General features: G+C 38.3%; 1 protein-coding gene across 2 annotated transcripts in view; it reads right to left on the reverse strand.

Annotated features, from left to right (window-relative positions):
- The window catches only part of DPF1 (double PHD fingers 1), a 102,948-nt gene that overhangs the window by 48,570 nt on the left and 32,997 nt on the right, over positions 1-21,381 (reverse strand). For both annotated transcript variants that reach the window (XM_053721800.1, XM_053721799.1), the window contains exon 3: positions 14,514-14,641. In XM_053721800.1, coding sequence (XP_053577775.1) covers positions 14,514-14,641 — 128 coding nt within the window. The remainder of the gene's footprint in view (positions 1-14,513; positions 14,642-21,381) is intronic.

Here is a 21,381-nt window from a genome sequence, read left to right on the forward strand (position 1 = left end):
GCGATTACCTTTCCAATGGTGGGACTTGGGGGTCTGTAGCTGCTTAGATACCTGAGATACAGGCTTCTAAGCAGCATGCCCCCTGCTCCTATACTTAACATTGTTAAGTATAAATAAAGTTGCGTGGTGACGTCATCACGTTATTGTGCGTGAGGTCACCACACAAACGGGAAGCACCGGCGATGCCCGTCACTATGCAGGCCCGATCGCCGGGGTAGGAGCGGGTGGGAGCCCCCAGATCTCCCTCAAGGCACTGAGCCGTCATTAGCACCAGAGTGGGAAAACTCTGCGACGGCTCAGAGCCGTCGTTAGCACTCAAGGGGTTAACAGATCAGGTGAGCCAATAACAGGAGGCATATATGTGCAGCCACCAATTAGCAACTAGCTCCCAGTAGTGCAATCCTGTCCCTTAGTATACCTAGGTATACCAAGAAAACAAAGCAAATTAGATAATACAAATAAATTGGAAAGTTGCATAAAATTTATGCTCAATCTGAATCATAAAAGAAACATATTGGGTTTCATGTCCTTTTAAAAGAAATCATTGCAAATTGTATTATTCCTCATTTTAAAAGGATTTTAGCTTTTTCTTTTTTAAAACTTAAGGGACAGTAAAGTCATAATTAGACTTTCATGATTTAGACAGAACATACAATTTTAAAAAACTTTCCAATTTACTTCTTTTATTTATTTTGCTTCCTTCTCTTGTTATCCTTTGCTGAAAGGTTTATCTAGAAATGCCCAGGAGCAGCAAATAACCTAGGTTCTAGCTGATGATTGGTGGCTGCATATACAGATAGTCATCAGCTCACCCATGTGTTCAGTTAGAAACCAGTAGTGCATTGCTGCTCCTTCAACAAATGATAACCAGAGAATGAATAAAATCTGATAATAGAAGTCAACTTGAAAGTTGTTTAAAATTGTATCTTCTACCTAAATCAGGAAAGAAAATGTTTGGTTTTGATGTCCCTTTATTACTTCCAGTCACAGCCCCACAAGGGGGCTGAGGTTTCTACAGGAAAGCATATATTGCTTGCTGTCATCAATCTTCTAGAGTAATTTAAAGGGACATAATACTCATATGCTAAATCTCTTGAAACTGATGCAGCATAACTGTAAAAAGCTGACAGGAAAATATCACCTGAGCATCTCTATGTAAAAAAGGAAGATATTTGACCTCACAATCTCCTCAGCTCAGCAGAGTAAGTTCTGTGTAAAAAGTTATACTTCAGCTGCTGACCAGCTGAAGGTAAACAAAATAAAAGAAATTAACAGCAGCTAATCAGCATCAACAGTGCTGAGGTCATGAACTCTTTTACTGTGATCTCATGAGATTTCACTTAACTCTAATGAGATTTCATAGTAAACTTCCTTACACTGAATAGGGAAATAAGATGAGTGTGCACAAAAGCTTACTCCCTTAGCTGTCCCGGGACATACATACAGTTTTGTTTCCTTTACAATGGGATGTGGCTACTGAGGACATTTTGAGGTAAAATATCTTTTCTACATAGAGATGCTCAGGTGATATTTTCTAGTCAGCTTTTTACAGCTCTGCTGCATCACTTTCAAGTGTTTCAACATTTGGGTAGTATGGCCCTTTAAGCTGGTTTAGTATTCAGTGAATGCAAGAGAAAAAAGTGAGTCAGTTGACCACACACTACGCATTCATTGCGTTCAAATGAAACCCAACACACTGAATAGGGGGATGTAATGGCTTCAGACAATTTGATTAAACCTTTACTCATAAAAAAATGAAATCTTTGAACATATAACTTATAAACCGTAAAAAAAACCCAAAGGTGCTTATATCCACACAAATGCACATTCCACTAGTTTAAAGGGACACTCAAGACAAAATTAAACTTTCATTATTCAGATAGAGCAGTAGATTTTAAACATCTTTCCAATTTACTTCCATTAACAAAATGTGCACAGTCTTTTTATATTTACACTTTTTGAGTCACCAGCTCTTACTGAGCATGTGCAAGAATTCACAGAATGTACGTATATGCATTTGTGATTGGCTGATGGCTGTCACATGATAGTGGAAATACTGTGAGCTTTAAATTTGAAGTAGATTTATTTCTGACAATTTTCAAAGTTATGTCTAAGTGCTATTGCATTGTCTTGTTATCAATTTATCATGTATTTGTTGTTTATGCAAATCTACTGTATTTACTTGTCCTTTAATCACCAGGTACAGGTGGCCCTCGTTTTACAACGGTTCAATTTACACCGTTTCAGAATAACAACCTTTTTTTCCAGTCATGTGACTGCTATTGAAAAGCATATTTATTAAAATAGCCAGTAGGTGGCGCTGTCCGCTTGTGTTGCAGCAAAGCCAAGCAAGCTGAAATTAATCAGTTTAACCAGACCTGAGCTATCGAGCAGATTTCAAAGGAAAAAGATTTTCCTGTCTATAACTCAGTCCAGATTGGAATGCATAGAAAGAACTGTTTGTAGAAAAATGCAAGTGAAGTCTGTGTTGTGTGATTATTTTATTAGGTTTATAATGCTGTTTAGCAAATGTTTTTGTTCATTTAACTTAGTTCAATTATATATTCTGTGTTGTGTGATTCTTTTATTAGGTTTATAATGCTGTCTAGCATTTAAAGTCTTCATTTCAAAGCTTTTAAAATAATGTATTAAGTGTCACTTATGACAATTTTTTAGAGGGGCCTGGAACCTATCTCCCTCACTTCCCATTGACTTACATTATAAACTGGGTTTCAATTTACAACGGTTTCGATTTACAACCATTCCTTCTGGAACCTAACCCCGGCGTAAACTGAGGGCTACCTGTATTTCCAAAATCTCTCCCACATCTTAAGGGAGGTAGTAAATCAGCAGCGATATAAAAGTCACTTAACAAGCACCCTGCCACCTAAAGCTGCGGCATCAAAAGTTAGGGAGGGAAGGCGCTTCTCCTTGCAGCTATAGAATAGGAAAAGGGGGTCCACTTATGCTCTACCCCTTTTAATAACTATCCCTCAACCCTCCCCCTGACCTCTAATTCATCCCACTCAAGTGGGGTCATAAAACCCTTGTTCTAGTCCTTCATCTGGTTTTACATTTCTTGCCATGCTCAGAAGAGGGAGAATGTAACTTTAAAGGACATGATACTGAAAATGTAGAATCACTTCTTAAAGGGACAGTCAAGTCCCAAAAAAACTTTCATGATTTAAATAGGGCATGTAATTTTAAACAACTTCCCAATATACTTTTATCACCAATTTTGCTTTGTTCTCTTGGTATTCTTAGTTAAAAGCTAAACCTAGGAGGTTCATATGCTAATTTCTTAGACCTTGAAGACTGCCTCTAATCTGAATGCATTTTGACCACTAGAGGGCATTCGTTCATGTGTTTTATATAGATAACATTGAGCTCATGCACGTGAAGTGACCTAGGAGTAAGCACTGATTGGCTAAAATGCAAGTCTGTCAAAAGAACTGAAATAAAGGGGCAGTCTGCTGAGGCTTAGATACAAGGTAATTACGGAGGTAAAACATGTATTATTATAACTGTGTTGGTTATGCAAAACTGGGGAATGGGTAATAAAGGGATTATCTATTTTTTTAAACAATAAAAATTCTGGTGTTAACTGTCCTATTAATATCTCTATGTAAAAAAGGAAGATATTTTACCTCAAATGTCCAAAGTCTTCACACCCCACTGTAAAGAGACTTTAAGCAGCCAATCAGGCTGCGTGTCCCAGGACTTGCTAGGGAGTCTGCATCTGTATTGTGCAGACACAGTCATGTTATTTTTCTATTCAGTTTAAGGAAGTTCTATGAATCACAGCAAAGGTAAAACATTACCTCAGCACTACTAAAGATGATTGGCTATTGCTTTTTGTTTTGTTTTTTTTCAACTTGCAGAAGTACAGCAGCTGAAGTATAACTGTTTACACAGCACTTACTCTGGTGAGCTGAAGACATTTTGAGGTAAAATATCTTCCTTCTTTACATAAAGATGCTCAGGTGATATTTTCTCATCAGCTTTTTACAGTTATGCTGCATCACTTTCAAGTAATTTTGCATATGAGTATTATGTCCCTTTAAAGAGACAGGAAACCCCAACATTTTCTTTTATGATTTGGATAGAACATACAATTTTAAACAAGTTTCCAGATTTATCAAATTTGCTTCATTCTCTTGGTATTCTTTGCTGAAGGAACAGCATTGCATTACTGGCAGCTAGCTGAAACATCTAGTTAGCCAATCACAAGATACATATGTATGTAGGCACCAATCAGCAGCTAGCTCCCACTAGTGTAGGATATGTGCATAATCTTTTTCAAAAAGGGATATAAAAAAAACGAAGCACATTTGAAAATAGAAATGAATTTAAAAGTGTCTTAAAATTACATGTTCTATCTGACTCATGCAAGTTTAATTCTGACTTTCCTATCCCTTTAAGTTCTCAGAATGTCACCTTCCTTATGTAACCATAGGCAGTAGTTACACTGATGTTGTTAATGGGGTCAATTTATCAACCTCCGTACGGAGCTTGATGACCGCTGCTCCATAACTTGTCCGTCTGCTCTGAGGTGACAGATAGAAATCAACCCGATCAAATACAATCGGGCTGATTGACACCCCCAGCTAGCGGCCGATTTGCCGCGAATCTGCAGGGGGCGGCATTGCACCAGCATTTCACAAGAACTGCTGGTGCAATGATAAATGCTGACAGCGTTGCTGTCGGCATTTATCGATGTGCGGCAGAGATGATACGCTACATTGTATCATGTCTGCTCACACATTAATAAATTGACCCCTAAATGTTTATTTTGCAAGAAAACAAGTAAGTTATTTGTTGTTTTTTAACACAATCGATTTATGTTTGTTTTTTTATCATTAGTGTGGAGGCTTTATTTCTTTTTTTTTTTTCAAAATAACTATAAAGTTACTATTACAAATAATAAAATATGCTATAACATAAAGCATACAAATATGAAAGATCTTGTGTGCTTACAATTTGAAAATAAAGCTTCCAAGTGACAATGTAATATTGTGTTCGTATCTCAATATTGTAGTATTATCTCCCCTAGAGGGGTGCATACTAAGGGGTAGATTTATCAAGGTGTGGGCGGACATGATCTGATGTAGCAGATTATGTCCGCCGCACATTAATAAATGCAGACAGCATACACTGTCGGCATTTATCATTGCACAAGCATTTCTAGTGAAATTCTTGTGCAATACCGCCCCCTGAACATTCACCGCTAGCAGGGGTTGTCAACCCGATCATATCCTATCAAGCAGATTGCTGTTGTAACCACCTCAGAGGTTGCGGGCGAGTTACGGAGCATCGGTCTTATGACCGCTGCTTCTTAACTTACATTTCCGGTGTTCCGGAACGTATGGAGGTAGATAGCAGCATCCGCTGCTTTTAAATCTACCTCTTTGAGATAACTACTCGCCACTTCCCCCGACAGTCCCCCCCCCCCCTAATTTGGAACTCAAGGGCCGATTCACCAGTCAGTGAACAGCACTTCCTTGAGGTTTCACAAAGAAATGTAATATTATCAAATGTATGTTATTGTTTGAGACTAAAGTAGCTATATTCTTCTAAGGGCAAAATACTTTGTACATGTTCTAGCCACATATTTACAGTGGGGACAATATTCGAGCAATAAGGATTTTGGTTGCACTCAGGACAAATTTAGTGTTAGACGTGACTTACAGTTATACTTTGGTGGAAAAATGAGAATCTGTTTATTTTTCTGTTTATTTTTCATATCCCTTTAAATTCCAATACAAGGGGTCAAAATAAATAATGATATATTTCTATTTTTAATTTTACTATGTATGATAAAATATTTTTTAAATTACAATCTCATAGTGTTTGAAGTCCCTGTTTTTTTGCCTTCTAATTCAAACAGATTTTCTCATTCAGTCAGCAGTTTTTCTTATTGACTGTAATAGGTTTGAAATCAATTGTTCCCCCCCCCCCCCATCTTGCTGCTATAATATGTAGTACCTGTACCAATTTAAACTACAGCTAATGAAATGTCATGTTTCCGTTCATAGTCAAAAATGATCAGACTTCACACAAAAACATTATCAAACTTCACACTATCAATTTGAAGTGAAATGATAAAAACAAGCAAAAGAGACGTTATTGTTTGCAGATAATGAACAATCAATTATCAATTTGTCTGCTAAAATGATCAAATGTATGGCTATCAAATAATATAATAAATAATAAAAAATATTAAATTTGTGAGTATACTGTAAATTTTAAAATTGAAGGCTACGATTAATATGCAAATTATAAACAACAAAATGCAACATTGTTAAATTGCTATAAAATTAAAAAATAAATTTATATATAAAAAAATTAGCCTTCACTTTGCTACTAAACTATATATAACACTTGAACCCCCCCAGACAAAGGCAAAATAGATAGTGTAGATAGGCGATTACAGTGCCCATCTGATTGGTTGTGAGTCCTGTCACTCCATAGATACGGACCAATCAGATGTATGGATTCACCGGAAGTGAGGTCAGATTGGAGTTTTCGAGGTATTGGAGTTCTCGATAGAACACCGGCCCATTTCTGGAGCACTATATGGCAGCAGTTTTGCAAGCATGTTATCCATTTGCAAGAGCACTATATGGCAGCACTATTTCCTGCAATGTAATTCTCCAGATGCCTACCTATGTATCTCTTCAACACAGAAGAGACTGCTTGGCCATTAAATTAATATATATATCTATTCAAAAACAGATAACGCCCAAACTATAAGGACTCCAAATCTCCGTATGTAAGGAATTGATGAAGAAGAAAGCTCCAGGCAAGGCTGTTATAAAAATCCAAAACTTTATTCCAGTAAAAGAACGTTATGAAAAACATCCATACAAAGAGAGCCAGCAGTGACAGAGACAATCAGGTAGTTGAACTGATCTCCATGCAGACGCGTTTCGTGCACATGCGCACTTGTTCACTGCTCACCTGGAGATCAGTTCAATCACCTTTTAAGGCTGTTCCGCTTGTGCCGCCCATTTTTACACTAGTTACCTGATTGGAAGCAAACATTTGGAGACACACCTCTCAATTCAATATATCTAAAAAACGTGACGTTATTAATTTAGCAAACTCTAATAATATACCGTAACAAAATAGTATATAGCATACTTAGGAGACGTAGGAAATAACAACGTTATTTACTGCTATTTTATGCACACTTAATATATATAGTGTTCTATAAGCAATTTGTATTTCCAAAACATGGAATGTAGCAGCACCTGATATTGCGCACACAGTGAATTAAGTAATCTATAGACTACTAAAGACTACTAAAGACATCATACATAACCAGATCACAGAAAGCGACCAGGAAATATGCATAAATAAAAATGTTATTAACCTGTCTACACTAACCCTTACTCCTTACTGTCCAAAGGTCTGAATTTTGTGCCCTCTCATCATTTTAATGTTTTTGAGACTATTCTCGATATCGATAGATTTGCGAGAAAAATTACATTACAAAAGCATTTTTATGCTAATGATGAGGGGACTCAAGATAATGTCGACCTAATTGCTAATGAGATTCACGATACTAATATGTTAACAACTACACCAGAGTTAAACTTCTCTGAGTTGAATACTGTGAAAGATTTAGAAAACTTTTAGAGGAAGGGGAAGAGAATAGGGGGGATCTCTTAGAGGAAAGAAATATCTCCCCTAAAACACATTAAGAATAAAAGCACATTCTACCCTATTCATACACGCTCTAAAGTAATAGATGTTTTTCAGAAAACCATAGAAGACAAACTACGAGATTTAGATGAATCTATTTCTAAAAAAACTAGAAAACACACAAACTTAACAGCTGAGGAAAAATCTGCCCTATCTAGCAATGAAAAGATCATTATTAGGCCATCAGATAAGGGAGGAAACGTGGTGGTTCTAAACAGATTGGATTATGTGGCTGAGGCCAAAAGACAACTGGGCGATGAAAACGTATATACTAGGCTTACTGAAAATCCTACAAATAGATTTCAGAAAGAGATTACAGACATCATTAAATATGCTCGGTATAACAACATTATCACACAGACAATTGAGGAGAGATTAATAGTGCAACACCCTGTTAAACCTATATTTCATCACTTCCCTAAAATACACAAAAATTCCCATCTCCTGCCGGGGAGACCAATTATTGCGGGCATTGGATCCCTAAATGAAGCACTGTCCGAACTTATAGACACTTTTTTGCAGCCACTAGTTAGCCAACTACCTAGTTATATTCAGGATACCACCTCTTTTATTAATAAAATAGAGAATGTTAGCTGGAGATCTAGCTATAGATTAAGGGTAGTGGATGTCACTGCGCTGTATACATCTATTGGTCATCAGAGGGGTCTTACCGCAATTTAATTTTCTATTGACTCAATTTGTAATTTTGAAGCAGCAACAAAAACCTTTCTATTGAGAGCAATTGAATATCTACTGACGCATAACTTTTTCATGTTTCAGACTCAGTATTATCTCCAAAGGCGCGGGACAGCTATGGGGGCTAAGTTTGCCCCCTCCTATGCCAACCTTTTCATGGGTTGGTGGGAGATGTCCCGTGTCTTTGGAGATAGTAACCCTTTTAAGGCTGTGATAATACAATATTATCGCTATGTTGATGACCTGTTTTTCATCCTGGATTGTGATGAAAAAACAGGCAGATGAATTCTGCAAGTATTTAAACCATAACCAATATGGAATTGAGTTTACAGGGGTACATAGCAGTGAGAGCATTTACTTCTTGGACCTCACAGTTCAGGGTGGAAGAGTCGGGCCTTCAATACAAACAAAGATGTATAGAAAGGACACAGCAGGTAACACACTACTCAAATACGAATCATGTCATCCCAGACATGTTCTTAGGGGCATCCATAAGGGAGAGTACATACGTATTAAAAGAAATTGCACCAAGGAAATTGAATACCAGGATCAGACAAGAGAGGCTACTGAAAGATTTAAGCAACGGGGCTATAGAGAAGATCTTTTAAAGAAAGCCAAGGATAATGTAGATCAGATCGCATCAGAGAGCCCATGAAAGAAGGCGGCAACAAGGGCCTCATTTTTCCAACCTACCTCTGCGGCAAGTGTACGGAACTCAATGGCATACTGAGCAACAGATCTTGTACCTTGCTGAATGGACATGAGTTGTTTAGCAGCAGAGGAGGAGCGAGCCAGAACATCAAATACCCTTCGAAAGGAGGCCACAAATTCAGGGTAATTTGAAATCACAGGTTTATTAGTCTCCCACAAGGGATTAGCCCAGGCAGAGAGTAACAAGATGAGAAATCCCACCTTAGCTCTGTCAGAGGGAAACGCCTGAGGTAACATCTCAAAGTAAATGCCCACCTGGTTCAAAAACCCTCTGCACTGATTAGGATCGCCTCCATATCGCTGAGGTAGAGGTGCAGAACCGGACATGCTCCTGGTAGGACTAGGTGCAGCAGTGGAAACAGGAGCAGCCATAACTTGCGGGACATTTTGGTCCAAATGTGCTGTGCGAGACAGCAGGGTTTGCAGGGCTAGTGCAAATTGATCCAAGCGGTGATCCTGTTCATCCATCCTGGAAATTATGGCAGGTAAAGGTGGATTATCAGCCCCCTCAGGATTCATGGCCTTTGCGTAATGTCAGGGTGCCAGGAGACGAGAAGTGCAAAAATAATCACACCTTTATTAATAGCAAAATATAATAAAAAGTCCACAAGTCAAATAACAAGCCAGGATTTAAAAACCAGAGCTGGTAGCCAGACGAGCCGAGTCAGGAGCCAAAGCGAGTAGTCAGACGAGCCGGAATCAGGAACAGGGAAAACAGCAGAGTCAGGAACAAGCCAGGAATCAGGAACCAGGAGGGAGGTCAGATAGCCAGGTAATATACAGGAGCTCTCACAAACAGGTCTTAGACAACGTAAAGGCAAAGCATACTGAACAGAGGCCCTTTAAATAATAAGTGATGACATCACAATTCTGAGACTGCATCCTGTCTCACACGGATGATGCACACCAGGCTGGCCATAAGAGGAAGTGCGGGAAATGAACAGCATCCCTCACAATGCACCAGGGTCTGCAAGAGAGGTGAGTAAAATGGCTGCCAGCAGCACATGGCAAACAAAACAGGAAAAAACCCTGACAGCAACTTTGTCTCTGAGGGAAGCAAATGTATCTCCTGTACTACAAATAAAGAGTATAACATCAATTACTTTATTAACTGTGCAACAACACATGTTGTTTATCTCCTTACATGTGAAAAATGTAAAAACAGTATACAGGGAAAACTAAGAGGTCCCTTAAGGACAGATTTTTGCAACACCTAAGATCAATCGAAGATGTAGATAGCGATAGTCCGGTATCAAGACACTTTAAACTACAACATAACTCTGATGTATCCTCTCTCAAAATACAAGGCATAGACCATGTTACGAAATGGAAAAGGGGGGGAAACAGAGAGATGTTGCTTAACAAAAGAGAAATTTTCTGGATGTTCACACTCCAAACTAGTGAACCTGATGGTCTGAATATAAGACGTGATCTAGATGTATTCACTTAGAAATAAAGATAAAAATATGGTGTTTCAAATAACACACACATATTATTTTCAGGATAATTTACTTTGACATACTTACTACTGGTCATTCTTTATGAGAAATTATAAGCGTGTAACAATGCATCCGCTATAAACTAATATGAAAACAAATTTTTTTTTCTTTTTTTGTTTAAACTCATATATATGTCTATCTTTAGCCAATACGTAGCTTTGTCTGATTTCATTAGGATGGAAATAAATGATCATAAGGATCTATCAAAGTGCATAACGTGTGTATACTATGAATTCAGACACAGTAAGCAATGATTTTAACTCCCTAAAATACAAATCTAAATTATATATGTAGAAATGAAAGAGTTAAACATCGGGGTCTCTCAACTTTAGTAGTCTATAGTTTACTTAATTCACTGTGTGTGCAATATCAGGTGCTGCTACATTCCATGTTTTGGAAATACAAATTGCATATAGAACACTATATATATATTAAGTGTGCATAAAATAGCAGTAAATAACGTTGTTATTTCCTACGTCTCCTAAGTATGCTATATACTATTTTGTTACGGTATATTATTAGAGTTTGCTAAATTAATAACGTCACGTTTTTTAGATATATTGAATTGAGAGGTGTGTCTCCAAATGTTTGCTTCCAATCAGGTAACTAGTGTAAAAATGGGCACAAGCGGAACAGCCTTAAAAGGTGATTGAACTGATCTCCAGGTGAGCAGTGAACAAGTGCGCATGTGCACGAAACGCGTCTGCATGGAGATCAGTTCAACTACCTGATTGTCTCTGTCACTGCTTGGCTCTCTTTGTATGGATGTTTTTCATAACGTTCTTTTACTGGAATAAAGTTTTGGATTTTTATAACAGCCTTGCCTGGAGCTTTCTTCTTCATCAATTCCTTACATACGGAGATTTGGAGTCCTTATGGTTTGGGTGCTATCTGTTTTTGTATAGATGTATGCACTCGATGTTTGGGGCGTGTTCAGCAGTTCCGCCCGGAGTAGCAGCCAATCCTTGGACTGAAGCAAGGGGGTGTGTCCCTGTCCACTCTCTATTGTGCCGGTTCCCTGTCCTCGCACCGGACCTACAGGCTAGCGCTCTTTTCAGTGTTTTTTTGTGACATTGTGTATATATATATATATATATATATATATACAACACACAGAAAACCTATATATATATACATACATACATACATACATACATACATACATACATACACACACACATATAATATGCCCCAGTCTCAATTTTAACATGAAATGACCTGAAAAAATACATGTATACATACATATACATTTTATATTTTATATATATACAGGGAGTGCAGAATTATTAGGCAAGTTGTATTTTTGAGGATTAATTTTATTATTGAACAACAACCATGTTCTCAATGAACCCAAAAAACTCATTAATATCAAAGCTGAATAGTTTTGGAAGTAGTTTTTAGTTTGTTTTTAGTTATAGCTATTTTAGGGGGATATCTGTGTGTGCAGGTGACTATTACTGTGCATAATTATTAGGCAACTTAACAAAAAACAAATATATACCCATTTCAATTATTTATTTTTACCAGTGAAACCAATATAACATCTCAACATTCACAAATATACATTTCTGACATTCAAAAACAAAACAAAAACAAATCAGTGACCAATATAGCCACCTTTCTTTGCAAGGACACTCAAAAGCCTGCCATCCATGGATTCTGTCAGTGTTTTGATCTGTTCACCATCAACATTGCGTGCAGCAGCAACCACAGCCTCCCAGACACTGTTCAGAGAGGTGTACTGTTTTCCCTCCTTGTAAATCTCACATTTGATGATGGACCACAGGTTCTCAATGGGGTTCAGATCAGGTGAACAAGGAGGCCATGTCATTAGATTTTCTTCTTTTATACCCTTTCTTGCCAGCCACGCTGTGGAGTACTTGGACGCGTGTGATGGAGCATTGTCCTGCATGAAAATCATGTTTTTCTTGAAGGATGCAGACTTCTTCCTGTACCACTGCTTGAAGAAGGTGTCTTCCAGAAACTGGCAGTAGGACTGGGAGTTGAGCTTGACTCCATCCTCAACCCGAAAAGGCCCCACAAGCTCATCTTTGATGATACCAGCCCAAACCAGTACTCCACCTCCACCTTGCTGGCGTCTGAGTCGGACTGGAGCTCTCTGCCCTTTACCAATCCAGCCACGGGCCCATCCATCTGGCCCATCAAGACTCACTCTCATTTCATCAGTCTATAAAACCTTAGAAAAATCAGTCTTGAGATATTTCTTGGCCCAGTCTTGACGTTTCAGCTTGTGTGTCTTGTTCAGTGGTGGTCGTCTTTCAGCCTTTCTTACCTTGGCCATGTCTCTGAGTATTGCACACCTTGTGCTTTTGGGCACTCCAGTGATGTTGCAGCTCTGAAATATGGCCAAACTGGTGGCAAGTGGCATCTTGGCAGCTGCACGCTTGACTTTTCTCAGTTCATGGGCAGTTATTTTGTGCCTTGGTTTTTCCACACGCTTCTTGCGACCCTGTTGACTATTTTGAATGAAACGCTTGATTGTTCGATGATCACGCTTCAGAAGCTTTGCAATTTTAAGAGTGCTGCATCCCTCTGCAAGATATCTCACTATTTTTGACTTTTCTGAGCCTGTCAAGTCCTTCTTTTGACCCATTTTGCCAAAGGAAAGGAAGTTGCCTAATAATTATGCACACCTGATATAGGGTGTTGATGTCATTAGACCACACCCCTTCTCATTACAGAGATGCACATCACCTAATATGCTTAATTGGTAGTAGGCTTTCGAGCCTATACAGCTTGGAGTAAGACAACATGCATAAAGAGGATGATGTGGTCAAAATACTCATTTGCCTAATAATTCTGCACTCCCTGTACACATACAAGTATGCGCCACATAACGTCAGTTCGGGCAACCTCGGACCGCATATACGTATGTGGTTAGTTTTGTTTATAGAAATAAAATAATTTAAGTATTTACTGTAGCCTTTATATAGGATACAGTATTTTTACATTATTTTTCTACTCAACCCATATACTGTACAGTATTACCATGTAAGCCTTTGCTAAGTACGTATATACTATGGTATTCACACAACATCCAAATCATATAACATATTGTGGACCCAAGCAACACATACCTGTGTGTGTGTGTATGTGTGTATATATATATATATATATATATATATATATATATATATATATATATATATATACTATAAATAATCATTGAACTATTAACTAGAGATTATCAAATTAAAAATGCCATACACTTCCCTAATGAAAAACATGCCTACCATGTTACACTATAAATGCATAATCAAATATGGTCAAATAAATTAATGACAATCATCTATTGATAATAAACATCAAACTATTATTACAATATCAAACTGCATAACAGCACATGTGCATAATTGAATAATATGAGGAATATACATTTGTATTTGTTTACAAATTTAACAAACCATTCACTCAACTCTTTGTTGAACAGAGGAACACATTGGCTCTTAAAATCAGTGTTTTGCCATGTTTGATCCACCAACATGAAGATAGAAAGATAGCAACCTTCTGTTCTAGAACTGGTGTAGTTGTAATGTTATTGTGTGGTTTGGGATGTTAAAAAGTCTGCATATCCATCATACAAACTGTTTTTATGAATAGTTTATATTGAATTTTGCCAAAATGTAACATTTTGGATTGATGTGGCTCCAATTAAGATTGGATATATTGGATAGATGCTTGAATGGCAGTCAAGGAAAAATGACTGGTTGAATAGATGGAGGTGACATGATTGAGCAATGTCAATCAAACTAGATGACAATACTGATGAATTGATGAGCACGTCTATGAACAAGATGATTGATGGTGCCCAGTTTAGGCACATGGTGACATAGGGTGAATGAAGAAGGACCAATGGGGATATGGGCATGATAACCATACCTGGCAGTCAGTGTTTGGCTCCTCTTCTTTTAATTCCAACTTTTTGTCCACAGTTTCTGCACACAGTAGAGCTTCTAATACAGGTCCCTCTGGTAAAGTGCTTTCCTTCTTCAATGGAACTTCATAGTCTGAGTTTTAAAAAAAAAATATACAAAGTATTGGGTAAGTATAGACTATAGGCCTGCAAAACATAAGGTACTGGGTTATGTACTTGCAGAAAAGCTGATCATGATATCAAGAAACCCAACAAGTTATTGAAAGCATCTGGATAACCCCCCCCACCCCCATTGAAGGCCAAAATAGACAACAAAGGCTGCTCTATTGTGTTTAGTGGAGAATTGACCACTCCAATGTTGTATTTTCTGTAATTACACTAATATTAATACTATATTAAATATCTCCTCTACTTATGGTTCAAGTGAGCTAAAAGAGTGCGGTCACACTGACAGGCTACATTAAATATCTCCTTTATCGATGGCATAATTAAGCTAAAAGAGTATGGTCACATTGACATGCTACTTAAAATATCTCCTTTGCCTATAGAACAAGAGAGCTAAAAAGAGTAAGGACACTCCAATATGCTACATCTCCTTTCTCGTTGATCTATGGCACAAGTGAGCTAATATATCATGCTCACCTTGATTTGCTACATTAAATATTATTTATCTATGGCATAAGTGAGCTAATCGAGTATGGTCATCTTGATTTGCTATATGAAATAGCATTTATCTATGGCACTAACTAGGATATCACGATCATCTTGAATTGCTACATGAAATAAAATTATATATAAGGTGGCCAAAATGATCGTCTAGGATTGCCATTTGCCTTGTTCAGAGAAGAATTGCCTGGTATTTTGGGGCTGGACTGACCTTGTTAGGTGGGATCAGACTGATATACTTCAGGAGAGTTTTCCTCTGTAAAAAACACAATTTGACAAAAATTTGGCTAAAAGAAGCTACTCCTAGGTGATAACCCCTCATAGAACAAGCCACTGAGCTGTTGTTTGTTCCTGGCAGATCGCTTCTCTTTCTGTATGTATTTGTATTATGACCCTGGGGAAAGTCTACCTAAGGGTGATGTGGGAAACCAGACATGGACTCCTTGCCCAATGTGCTTTGAGGGATATGGTTGCACCTTACTGACAAGGCCAAAATGATTGTCTGGGGTTTCCGTTTCCCTTGTTCAGAGGAGAATTGCCTGGTATTTTGGGGCTGGACTGAACTTGCTAGGCAGGATCAGACTGATATACTTCAGGAAAGTTTTCCTCTTTAAAAAGCACAATTGGGCTAAAAAAAGCTACTCCCAGGTGGTAACCGTGCCATAGAACAAGCCAATGAGCTGTTGTTCGTTCCTGGAAGACTGCTTCTCTTTCTGTATGTTTTTGAAATATAATTTATCTAAGGCACACAGTGAGCTAATCGAGTATAGTCAGTTATATGCTACATGAGACATTTCCTTTATCTACGGCAGAGCTTCTTTCCCCATAGACATCAATGAGGAGAGCCGGCTGAGAAAAAGTCCAACACCTGCAAAAAAGCAGCGTAAAACTCAGTAACGCAGCCCCATTGATTCCTATGGGGAAATAAAAGTTATGTTTACACCTAACACCCTAACATGAACCCCGAGTCTAAACACCCCTAATCTTACACTTATTAACCCCTAATCTGCTGCCCCTGACATCGCAGACACCTACATTATATTTATTAACCCCTAATCTGCCGCTCCGGACACCGCCGCCACCTACATTATATTTATTAATCCCTAATCTGCTGCCCCAAAATACATCGCCGCCACCTACATTATATTTATTAACCCCTAATCTGCCGTCCCCAATGTCGCTGCAACCTACCTACACGTATTAACCCCTAATCTGCCGCCCCCAACGTCGCCGCCACTATATTAAATGTATTAACCCCTAAATCTAAGTCTAAACCTAACACCCCCTAACTTAGATATAATTTAAATAAATCTAAATAAAATTACTATAATTAACTAAATTATTCCTATTTAAAACTAAATACCTATAAAATAAACCCTAAGCTAGCTACAATATAACTAATAGTTACAGTGTAGCTAGCTTAGGTTTTATTTTTAGTTTACAGGCAAGTTTGTATTTATTTTAACTAGGTAGAATAGTTATTAAATAGTAATTAACTATTTAATAACTACCTAGCTAAAATAAATACAAACTTACCTGTAAAATAAAACCTAACCTAAGTTACACTAACACCTAACACTACACTACAATTAAATAAATGTCCTACATTAAATATAATTAAATAAAGTAAATTAGCTAAATCACAAAAAAACAACAACACTAAATTACAGAAAATAAAAAACAAATTACAGATCTTTAAACTAATTACACCTAATCTGATAGCCCTATCAAAATAAAAAAGCCCTCCCCAAAAAATAAATAAATCCTAGACTAAACTATCAATAGCCCTTAAAAGGGCCTTTTGCGGGACATTGCCCCAAAGTAATCAGCTCTTTTACCTGTAAAAAAAAAAATACAAACAAGCCCCCCAACAGTAAAACCCACCACCCACACAACCAACCCCCCAAATAAAAAGCTAACTAAAAAAAACCTAAACTCCCCATTGCCCTAAAATGGGCATTTGGATGGGCATTGCCCTTAAAAGGGCATTTAGCTCTTTTGCAGGCCCAAAGCCCTAACCTAAAAAATAAACCCACCCAATACACCCTTAAAAAAATCCTAACACTAACCCCCGAAGATTCACTTACTGGGAGAAGTCTTCATCCAAGCGGCAAGATGTCCTCAACGAAGCCTGCAGAAGTGGTCCTCCAGACGGGCAGAAGTGGTCCTTCAGACGGACAGAAGTCTTCATCCAGACGGCATCTTCTATCTTCATCCTTCCGGCGCGGAGCGGGTCCATCTTCAAGACATCCGACGCGGAGCATCCTCTTCAAACGACGGCTTCTTTGTAATGAATATCTCTTTAAGTGACGTCATCCAAGATGGTGTCCCTTAGATTCCGATTCGATCAGCCAATCGAAATTAAGGTAGAAAAAATCCTATTGGCTGATGCAATCAGCCAATAGGATTGAGCTGGCATTCTATTGGCTGTTCTGTGTGGGTGGTAGGTTTTACTGTTGGGGGGTTGTTTGTATTTTTTTTTTTTCAGGTAAAAGAGCTGATTACTTTGGGGCAGTGGCGGCTGGTGAATTTTTAAGATGGTGGTGCACAAGACCACGCCCCTTTGAGAAAGCCCCACCCATTTAGGACATACTAAGACCAGCCAGGGCCCCCGGGCAAAAGTGTGGCAGGGCCCCCCACCCCCTTTCAGCTCCACCTACCTACCTCCTCTGCCCCAACTATCTTGCTCATATGAACAGTACACTGGTGGAAGGATTCTAATTTAAAAATAGTAAAAATGTATCCAACAAGACCACAATGTAGGTACAAACCAGTGTCTACAGATCTTTGTTTAACATAAAATTATTATATGTAGATCTGTAAACTATGGTTTGAACCTACAATATGGTTTGATATGCCCACAAAATATATGTAGCGAGACAGATGGATGGATGGACAGTCAGATATATAGAAAGAATATATTTCATAGTCACCTGCTGCACTTACTAGACTGGTCAACAATTACTGAAGCTGTTCGCCATGAGGGAGAGGGGGATGCCCTCTTATAATTGAGGAATTGCTTGTTCCTCTAGGATGCAGTAGATCACTGTTAGAAATGGTGATCACCTGTCCCACTAAGTAACAGATAATTTAATTTTCTAGTGGTAGGGGATGGTGGCTATTATAGAGCCCATTTATCTTCGTCTAATTTAATTAGAGTGTTAAGAGATATCTCATGTGATAGAGGGAATTCCTATCTTTAAAATGAATGGTCATAGCCTCTCTAATAATCAGATGATAACATCAGTGTTTGATGAAGGGAAAGGGGTAATTTTAGTACCCAAAAAAATGTTTATTGTATAGTCAGTTGTTTCACCATACCCTTCACACAGAGAGGAGATTAATCAAAATAATTCATTAAAAGGCAACAAAAGTATGCCTGGCACTGTTTGTAATTTTATATTGTTAAATTAATAATTAGTATTAGTCATTCACTCAAACATTAAAGTATTTATTTATACTCTTCTTAATATTGATAGTTTGATTACCTCAGAAAAAATGAGACTTTTGTGTAAATATAATGGCCTCGATCCGATATGCAGCGTCTCCCGCAAAAGCCGGCGACGCCAAATTTTGCGCTGGTTTGGTATCACATATATACGGCGTAACCTAGAAGTTACGCTCGTATATTTCTGCCTTCAGCCGTAGTTTTTTGGCCCATAGACAGGTATACCAAACCAGCGCAGTTTGGTATCCAATATACAGCGTAAGGACTTACGTGGCGAAAATGGAGAAATCTTACTCCATTTTCACCTCGCCACAAATTGCAGGCGTAGTAAGCCTTACCCTGTATATTGGAGCCCCGTAACTCCCTAAACTGACTGCAAAATAAAACCTAACATCTAACGCATGCGCTATGTCTATCTACCTGTCAACCGCGAACTGCAAAATAAAACCTTACACCTAACGCATGTGCAATGTCTAGCTACCTGTCAACCGTGATCCCCCACCGCGATCCCTAATAAAGTATTTAACCCCTAAACCGCCGCTCTCAGACCCCGCCCCCAGCTACATTAAATGTATAACCCCCTAATGTGAGCCTTTACCCCGCCGCCACCTACATTACCTACCCACTAATGTGAGCCCCTTACACCGCCGCCACCTACCCCCTAATGTAAACCCCTTACACCGCCGCCACCTACATTACCTACCCCCTAATGTGAGCTCCTACCCCACCGCCAGCTATATTAAAATTATTAACCCCTAATCTAATCCCCCTACCCCGCCACCAGCTATATTAAAATTATTAACCCCTAATTTAATCCCCATACACCGCCGCCAGCTATATTAAATACATTAACCCCTAATCTAATCCCCCTAAAGTAATCAGCTCTATTACCAGCCCTTAAAAGGGCCTTTTGCATGGCATTGCCCCAAAGTAACAGCTCTATTTCCAGCCCTTAAAAGGGCTTTTTGCGGGGCATTGCCCCAAAGTAATCAGCTCTTTTACCAGCCCTTAAAAGGGCTTTTTGCGGGGCATTGTCACAAAGTAATCAGCTCTTTTGCCTCTAATCTAAATCCCCTTACACCGTCGCCACCTATAATAAATGTATTACCCCCTAATCTAATCCCCCTACACCGCCGCTACCTATATTAACTATATTAACCCTAATTATATTAGGGTTAATATAGTTAATATAGTTATTATATTATATATATTAACTATGTTAACCCTAATTATATTAGGGTTAATATAGTTATTATATTATATATATATTAAGTATAATCACCCTATCTAACTCTAACACCCCTAACTTAATTATTATTAAAATAAATCTAAATAATATTAATAATATTAACTAAATTATTCCTATTTAAATCAAAATACTTACCTATAAAATAAACCCTAAGATAGCTACAATATAATTAATAATTACATTGTAGCTATTTTAGGGTTTATATTTATTTTACAGGTAACTTGGTATTTATTTTAACTAGGTACAATAGCTATTATTAAATAGTTAATAACTATTTAATAGTTACCTTGTTAAAATAATTACCAATTTACCTGTAAAATAAATCCGAACCTAAGTTACAAATACACCTACACTATCAATAAATTAAATAAACTACAAATATCTAAACTAAAATACAATTAAATACACTAAACTAAATTACAAAAACAAACAAACACTAAATTACAAAAAATAAAAAAAGATTACAAGAATTTTAAGCTAATTACACCTATTCTAAGCCCCCTAATAAAATAACAAAGTCCCCCAAAATAAAAAAATTTCCCTACCCTAATCTAAATTACAAAAGTTAACAGCTCTTTTGTCTGGGGGTCCGCATTCCCGGCACTCGCCTTAAACTCCAGTTCGGGCCCAAGCAGCTTCCTATTCCCTCTGCTGGCGTGGTCCCTAGTACTCACCCCAAGCTCTCTTTCTCTCAGTGAGATAGAGGGTGACCATGAGAAGAGACTGTGCATGCAGAGGGAACAGGTCAGGAACGAACAGAGAAGGGAGACTGAAGGATCAGGGGAGTGCCCGGTGTTTACTGTACCGGTAACCATGCTCAGTCGCAGAGTGATAACAACTCTTACCCTCGCCTTGCGTCATGCTCCCTCCTGACTAGGGTCACGGTCACCAACTTACACTTGCGGCACATGTCTGCAGCTACATGAGTAGTCACTACTAGTACAACTAACAGGCTTAGCATGATGAGCAGATGCCGCGCGCATACTGGCCCCACCACCAGGTCTCCAGTCCACTGCACAAACGTCCCACCACAAAGTTACAACACCAGCCCAAAACTTCAATCCAGCAAGCCCAATATAAAAAACATAATATAAAAATAAAAAATCTTAACTCTGTTGCATTGTATAGACAGGGGCCCCTCTCTAAGGTGATGGGCCCTTGGACAAGGGCCGATTTGCCCAACTTCAGTTCCATCTCTGAGACCACGATGCTCCTCCCACAAACACACAGCTCTTAGTGTGTGAGTGTCACGTGACAGCTGGCTCTCACTCGCACACTAAGAGCTGTGCGATTAAGAAGGCTATGGGCTGGCCTGTAGGTGGCGCTGCAGTCAATGCAGTTTTAAAGTGGAAATTTTGCCTATACTTCTATCTATCGCACTGCACAGCATGTGCAAAAGCCCATTCCACACTTCTGCCTAAACAAATTAAAAACTGCAATTTTAATGTGTTTTAGTCAAAACTGCAGTGGAGCCTGGAAGATTTTTTTTATTTAGTCAACAAATAAAGTT

The sequence above is a fragment of the Bombina bombina genome, chromosome 7 (genome assembly GCF_027579735.1).
Source record: "Bombina bombina isolate aBomBom1 chromosome 7, aBomBom1.pri, whole genome shotgun sequence".
NCBI classification, from domain to species: Eukaryota; Metazoa; Chordata; class Amphibia; order Anura; family Bombinatoridae; genus Bombina; species Bombina bombina.